Source organism: Mytilus trossulus, unplaced genomic scaffold (assembly GCF_036588685.1).
Source record: "Mytilus trossulus isolate FHL-02 unplaced genomic scaffold, PNRI_Mtr1.1.1.hap1 h1tg000128l__unscaffolded, whole genome shotgun sequence".
NCBI classification, from domain to species: domain Eukaryota; kingdom Metazoa; phylum Mollusca; class Bivalvia; order Mytilida; family Mytilidae; genus Mytilus; species Mytilus trossulus.
Genome location: NW_026963301.1, coordinates 1911296 through 1919423, shown reverse-complemented (window position 1 = coordinate 1919423; position 8128 = coordinate 1911296). Strand labels below are relative to the sequence as shown.

At 29.9% G+C, this 8128-nt stretch overlaps 1 protein-coding gene across 3 annotated transcripts in view; it reads right to left on the bottom strand.

Moving 5' to 3' along the window:
* Nucleotides 1-8128, bottom strand: part of LOC134700257 (protein diaphanous homolog 2-like) — a 63129-nt gene that overhangs the window by 7530 nt on the left and 47471 nt on the right. For 2 of the 3 annotated variants that reach the window (XM_063561613.1, XM_063561612.1), the window contains exons 22-23: nucleotides 7721-7856; nucleotides 3615-3731 (exon numbers count right to left, since the gene is read on the bottom strand). In XM_063561613.1, the coding sequence (XP_063417683.1) occupies nucleotides 3615-3731; nucleotides 7721-7856 (253 nt within the window). Of the gene's footprint in view, nucleotides 1-144; nucleotides 257-3614; nucleotides 3732-7720; nucleotides 7857-8128 lie in introns of all 3 variants that reach the window. The other variant, XM_063561614.1, reaches the window with a different exon arrangement.

Here is an 8128-nt window from a genome sequence, read left to right as displayed (position 1 = left end):
AAAAAATAATAAAAATTCAAAGCAACAAAACCAAATGAATGCAGCACAACCCAATACAACAGCAATTTATAAATCTCTCCCTCTACGATATGCTAACAGACAACATTTAACAGACCATGCATGGCAGTGTATTGAGAAACAAACCAGTATGACGATGAGCCATGCACGATTTTACCACCGTGGTCGTCTAATCCATCACCGTTGACGAGGGGTTTATCGTGCCACACACGAGAACGAGACAAGTTGGAAAATCTATCTGCTAGTCAGTAAGAGAAAATAGAAAAAAGTGTCAGAGGACAAAATTTAAACGACAATTAGTAGGATATTTCAACTTATCACATTTCTGCTATATAATTCTAAGGTTAATATACCTTTTTCTTTTAAGATTAAAAATTCTTATTATGCTCATTTTACATAAACAGAAAATAATCAACATAAAAGAAAAAACTTCAAAAAATTTTGCAAAGAAATTGTTTTCTTGGTAGACATGTTTAGCCATCAAGCCTAGCAATTTGATTATTAATGGAAAATATTTACTAGATTATTGAACACTATCATACCTCTATTATAGCATTCTTGATGTTAGAAAAAGGTATCTTCAACCATAAGACCTATATTCAGAATACCTTCATTTCAATTGTATAAATGAACACATGAAAAAAATATCAAAAGTTTACAAAAAATCCCACATATCTAAAAATGTCCAAGTTTATAAAAAATCCCACATTACTACAAATCCGTAAAACTCTACTTAAAAAAAGCTACCCTCCAATTCTTTGCCTCACCTCAATGTATTTGTCTTTGATTATGCAGGAACTGTTTGTTTGCTATCCCTGGGTTTATGACATACATGTATGATGCATTTAAAGCAGTTTGATATCATTTGATCAATTTTGATATTTAAATATCCCAAAACCATGGGTTCAGTCAGATGTCTTTTTACAAGTGAAGATCATTTCAAACTTTTGTGAAATATTTCTTTTTTTATTATTTTTGTTTAAAAAAAACCTTTTGAAACATTATTTTCCCCAATTATAAATATATTATAATATGCTCAACTATTATGTCCAAAATACTAATTAAACTATCAAAAATGTTTTGAATAAAACATAAGAAGCTTCTCTTGATTATTTTCTAGTCTTTTCAAATTTTTGTTTTTTTCCCCTAAAATATTGTGACCTTCATTGTCATATGACAGCTTGGAGAATGCATCCATGTTCTGTAATTCCTTTAAATTTAAAACTTAATTTTTTAGGTTTAATACAGCCTTTCTCCTTGTCCTATAAATTTTCAAATAGACAAATTTCATACACAATTTCTATCTACAAATCTTAAAATATCAAACTTTTACTAAATACACCCCTAAGTATTATATATAAATGAATAAAAATATTATTAAAGAAATGATCTTCTTTCGTTAAGACGGGAAAAGGGTACTCATATCCAAACCACTCTAGTATTACCATGATTGATCTCACGGGAATGTCCTGTTCAATGAAGCATGAAAAAAGCCAAGTGTATGATCAGCTTGAAAGTATGTATACTGTGCAACTACTGGAACAGATATATATGTAAGCCAAGTCGTCTCTACTAAATAAAGACATTTATCGCTATTTTGTGCATTTTTCCTTTGATCTTTTTTTGTGATAATTTTCATATCATGCTTCTCGCTTGATATGGAAAAATTATCGCTAGAAACTAAGGAGGCCACGTGGCATTGCTAACGAAATCGACATTGAAATTGACAACGTCGTCATAGGTAAAATAGCGATAAACAGATTATCATTGATCATCTCAACTCGATTGCTTTTCTCACTTTCGCTGTACCAGCTCAAGCGAGAAAATCAATCTCGTTGAGATAATCAACGATAATCTACAAAGATTTATAAAGATTATAATGAGAAATGACCACTATCTAAAGGATAGCTGATTTATTCTATCAGTATGGTGGTAAAATCTAAGTTATTCATATTTGCTTTATTACAGCCTGGTGATCATTTGTTCATGATAATTTCTGTTCATTGTTTCATGTTATAACAAAACAAAAGCCTCAAGTATTTCTAATGTTGATATATACAGGAAATACATGAATATTCTAGTTTTTATTTAGTGCATTTTTTTTTTTAAACCTTTAAAAATTAAGTATTATATAAACAATCTATCAAAATAATATTCAGTATCAGTTTTAACGATTTGCAGACTTTTTTCTTTACATACTTTTCTATTTTTAAGCTGTAATCGTAACAGGAAGATGAAAATAAAAGGGAGAGAAATCTTCCTTTGCTCATGAAGTACTTCAATACATTTTGCCCAAATAGGCCAGATAATAAAATTTATCTTTTTCTTTAAAATAAAAAGTGACATTATATCCAAAATGAAAATCCCTTAAAAATATTATAAACAAAATTTCCATCTGGGACAGGCACCTTGAAGTCTTTCCTTAAGAAATTGTAGCTATGACTTATTTCTCCACCAAAAAAAAAAAAGTTTCCATTTATATTTATGGAACAGCCTTTTAAAATTATAAAACAACAGATATATGAAATGGCACAAGAGAAGTGAGGTAAGATCTTTAACATACATATGATAGACAAACTAATAGATGTGTACAAGTGTAGTTATAATAACATTGAAGATGAATATCAGTTTTTATTAGAATGTATCACAGATAAAGAGAATAATGTGTACAGAGAAAATTGCAACATCCTATTGCTGTTGACACCATAAAGAATCTGATTAAATATAATTTTAATCTATCTTATATTTGAGACGAATCTCTCAAAGGAAAGTACTTTTACATGATCAATTCCATAATTTTTAAATATTGGTTTCATGCTCCATAAAATTAGTATATTGTTTGAATACATGTATACCTATAGCTCTGTAACTATTATTTTTGGACGCCTCACTTTCAGATTGAAAAACAAAATACAACTGATTAAAATTATAATAGTTATTTCACTGTAATTTTTCTATGCTTGAATATGCATTGATGGTTCTGCTATGTAAAAAGGGGGTTTGGATTCATAAAATGCTTTCCACAACTTTTTCATAAAAAATCCCTTCTCCCACATACATTTAATTTTTTTCTGAAATTTCAAAGTTTTCTTCCAATGATTTGTTGACTGATCATAACAAATATCCATCCACATAAAACAAAATATTAGCAATAAAAAGGAGGCTTATTAATGGACATTTAAAAGGATTTGTATTGAAAGCGCCATCAGTGACTTTGTGATTAAAAACAAAACAGCATGAGAATCCTAATCCTTTCTTTTGGTTTAGTCCAGTGTTAAGGATATATTCTTTTTTTCCATTCAACTCACATCAATATATACTTCACCTAATAGGTTAAGCTACTTATTTTACCTACCAACGTCCCTCAAAATCAATTATTCTTGTAGACTTTTAAATGTTAAAGCTTTTTCATTTTATTTGAAAGTTTCAAACATTTAAGTTTGTTGAGAGATTACTGACAATTGTTATTGAATGACAAAAAAAAATTGTTATTAAATGAACAAAACAACTTGCAGGAGCTTCAGAGATATGAAACATCAATAAAGATCTAAAATCAATTGAGTTCTGATAACTTATGACTATTTCAATGACATTACCTCCTGCCGCTCTAGGCGTCCTTTGTTTCCGGTCACGTTTTTCTCTGACATTATTGAAGGCAGAACCAGTCTTCAAGGCTTCTAACAAATTATCCATAACACCTTCCTGGTCTCCTTCTGCAAGCAAAACATATCTCTTGTTATAATATAAAACAATAGTCATAATATGATACAATTGTGTTCCTGGTTGCATTATGATACAACTTTGAATTCAAAGATCAGTTAATTTTTTTCTTCAGATGATTTTTTTTCTTCTACGTTTTATATTCATATAAAAGAGATATCGAATATTATGTAAATTCTCAAATTAAGAAATATCATGTCTTTAATTTTTACACAAGAATGAACAATATCTATCTAATAGGCTTCTGAATTTGTACACAAGAATGAACAATATGTATCTAAGGGGCCAGCTGAAGGACGCCTCCAGGTGCAGGAATTTCTTGTCACATTGAAGACCTGTTGGTGACATTCTGCTGTTGTCTATTCAATGGTCAGGTTGTTGTCTCTTTGACACATTCCCAATTTCCATTCTCAATTTTATTCTGTAACCAGATATCTAAATCATATTTAACACATTGTTGAAATGTATACCATGCTGTGATTCATTCATTGTCATGGATACACTTTTTTTGACGACTGAGAAAAAATGTATTTCCATGAATATTTTTGATTTCAAGGTTTTTGCCAAAGTTTAAATATTAGCCTATTGAATATTTGTAAATCATTAAAGGGAAACTTCGCAAAAAAATCAAAAATTGATATTATGTTTATTCTTTATAAAAATGCTCAAGTTTATAGATATTAAAGATTTATTCTGCTAGATAAGAGATCACCATCGATTTTAAATTTAGAGTATCAATTCTCAACGGTCGGCCATTTTGTTACCTTGTCCGATTTGCAGTCACGATATGTCTAAGGACCAGAACTACAGTAACCCGATGTAGTCGTAATTGCGTGTCGATATCTCGTCAATCGTACGGTTGTTTTATCCGACTAGTTAACTTGTTTTATCCGACTAGTTAACTTGATACGGAAAATTTTCTTTTTTTTTTAATAACCATGATCTGTTATTTTTAGACTGATAATATAGGAATTAGTGAAAAAGTCAAAATTTCAAATCATATATAAGTCTTCCGTGAAACTTGAATTGTTTTCGGTAATCTAATTAGTTCATAAATCTTTTATGTAATAAACTTTATTCAAATAAATTAGGATCTTCGCTCCACTGATCACCCGCATGGCTAAAGGTATTACTCCCAAAGGTATTGTAGGGGGTGCGAGGTGACACGTCCAGGTATTCAAGCGATTTCCTGTCGAGTTTGCAAATTCATGCATCGTTTCACTTCTTAGTATATGGATAAGTGTACACGGCCGATAACTTATTACTTTCCATTTTGAACTATTAGGTGTATAATATACATCTCTATCTTGCGTGTCCGAAAGTGATATAATATATAGTCATTACTAAACATATACGCTTGTTTACGAATAACATTTCTGGTTAAAAGAAAATTATTTATAAAAATAGAAATAATACAAAAAAAAACCAAACAGATCTGATGAAATAAAAATCTATATACGAATTTTTTTCCAAGGGTAAATTTGGTAAAATGTAATATATACTCGTTTGTCAATGGTGAAGGACAGATTGGAACATACCAGAAATATTGATTTAAAAAAAGGTACGCACTTGTCGACCATTCGTATATATGCCTGGATAATAAGTTACGGAACTATAGCTCAAATTAAAATATATACATTTATACATAGAACATAAGAAAGAAACATACATTTTGCGTATAGTGTAAACTGGGGTAAAAGTTTTGTAAAATTACAAGTCCACGTATGCCAACAGTAAGTAATCATCAAATGTCGATAGACTATTGTATACCAAACGAAGAAGAAGAAGAGGTAGAGATTTAAATACAGGTCGATATATAACTTTTCTGTCTCATCGAAGTTAAGGACATTTATATATCAATTAGATTGTTCTCGAAAAAAGGAAGAAATTCGTCTTCGTCACAATTGTTCCGAAATGCATGTAATATATATACGCCACTGGAAGTACACTAATACCGAGGGATGTGAATATTTTCCAGGAAAACTATAGAGTATCAAAGTTTCAAATCAATCTCGGAATTTATTTTCTCTCTAGATATTCAATGACAGCAAGTTAAAGAAACTGCTTGTCCGCTTTAGTGGTATTCTTGCCAGTTGAAACAGACTTATGATTACATTAAAAAATAGGGAAAGATGAAATTAAATTCGTTGTCTTTTTTTTATACATCGTTGGTCAAATAGCTAAAGTATTATATATAGTTACGGTGTGAGACGAAGAGTATTTTAAGGAGGACACATTCCCGATTATGTTTAAATTTTGTCGATGTTTTTCACACTTGAAAAGCATATCTGTTCGTCATTTGTAGATATCATTCCAATTAGATCCTTTTATTTCCTGCCAATTTTTTAAAACTTTTTTTTTTAAATATCTGAAGTCTTCATGTGTTGTCAGATTTTAAATATTTTGATGAGCACATTAATTCCTAAATAGGCAATTAAAGATCACTTCGGATGGACTAAAATATATAATTGCAATTGTTAATGTTCTGTTTGAAATATTTAAGGCTGCCGATCCTAATTTGAAATAGTACAAATTTTAGTTCATAAACTCGTGTTTAGAAGGCTATTTTTATTTATAAATTCTTCAATTAAAATAATTCAGTGTTTGATCGTCACTAAAGTAATCAAAAGTCATAATTCATTAAAAGTGATCTTATGCAAAATATAAAAATATACAACAGCTATCCAGTTATTGTGCGATCTAATTATTCCCGTTAATTAATTTTAATTATTTTTTTTACATTCATGTGTCTGAAATTTTGTCTCGCTATGTATTATCTTAATATGTATGTATATATTGTCCTCTTGTACACAAGTATGTGTCTGAGGTTATGAATAAATCTTGAAATTTTGTCGGACTCCCGTTAACAAATATGTTGTTCACACCTGAAATGCCAGTGAACCGTGACGCCTTGATTTCATTGAATGAGGATCAAAGGATTAGAATTAAATAATGCTAATCTTTTAATTACCTTGAGTTAACCAACGCATTCAACATTCTATAGGTGTCTCAAAACAATACACATTTTATTTCCACCGTACAAGCAAGTGAAGCAAAAACGTCAGAATACAAACATGTATTTTTAATACACTATTGATCATGTCAATTTCATATGTTTGTTTAAAGTATTTGTAGAAAATAAATCATAAAAATGTTCTATTGTATGAATTAATTTTATTATTAAAATTCGTTTTAAAATATCAACACGATCTAATTTAAAAAGTTGCATGGCTATCACTTATTTTTCGTTGGTTAATAGCTACACCAAAAGTCGTCGATGCGCTTTAAATCGCGTAATTAGATTGTTAACGAACAAGACTTAAATGAGATATTTTCACTCCCGGCATGCATCAAAGACTTAAACTACGTCACATAAGTCAGGAAGTTTCAAGAAATAAAATTAATAATACCCAATTTTCTTCTTTATTAGATTTCATATCAAAATAAAACTTGGTGAATATGTTTTTTATGGTATTATGAACATAATAAGATGAAAAGTGAAAAATCGTGAATTATCCCTTTAAGCATTTAAATTCATGGTTAATTTAAAAAGTAAAATCACAAAAATACTGACCTTAGAGGAAAATCAATTTGGAAAGTCCATAATCACATGGCAAAATCAAATAACAAAAGGCATCAAAAACGAATGGACTAGAACTGTCATATTCCTGGCTTGGTACAGGCATTTTCAAATGTAGAAAATGGTGGATTAAACCTGGTTTTATAGCGCTAACCCTCTCACTTTGATGACAGTCTCATCAAATTCCATTATATTTACATTAATGTGTTAACTTAACAGACACAATAAATAAAATAGTCAAAATATGGGTACATCAGTCATCAAAAACCCTTGTTATCCAAAAAATTAGCATCCCACTAATAACAATCAATTCAAAGAAATACATTATGTCAAAAGACTGCCATATAAAATAATTAGTCTTATGGCAAGGATATTTTTTTCTATTGACAATTTCAATTATACCCATGGTCATATCCACAATAGCCTTCTTTCTAGCCATCTTGGCTGCTTTATCTTTCTGTGCTCTATCCTTTGCTTCCTTCGCTCGTCTGATCTTCTCTTCTGTCTCTCTCATTTTAGCATTCTCCTTCATTGCATTCTGAAAAAAATCCAAAAGTTTATTTTAACTACAATTTGCATAATGAAGGAAGCTTTTAAAACACTTCCTTGAATGTCAAAAGTAAGTTGTCAGCTAAGATAAGAGAGCTGAATGGTATTAACATTTAGAATTGCTAAATTGTGAGTAAATATAAACCATGAATTTGAAAGTATAACAGGTACTAATTCTATTTACGACGAAGGAATCTAGGAATGCTATGTCTCGCTTTTGCGAAATAAATTTTGCAGGCTCGACAGAAAGAGTAAGCCTGT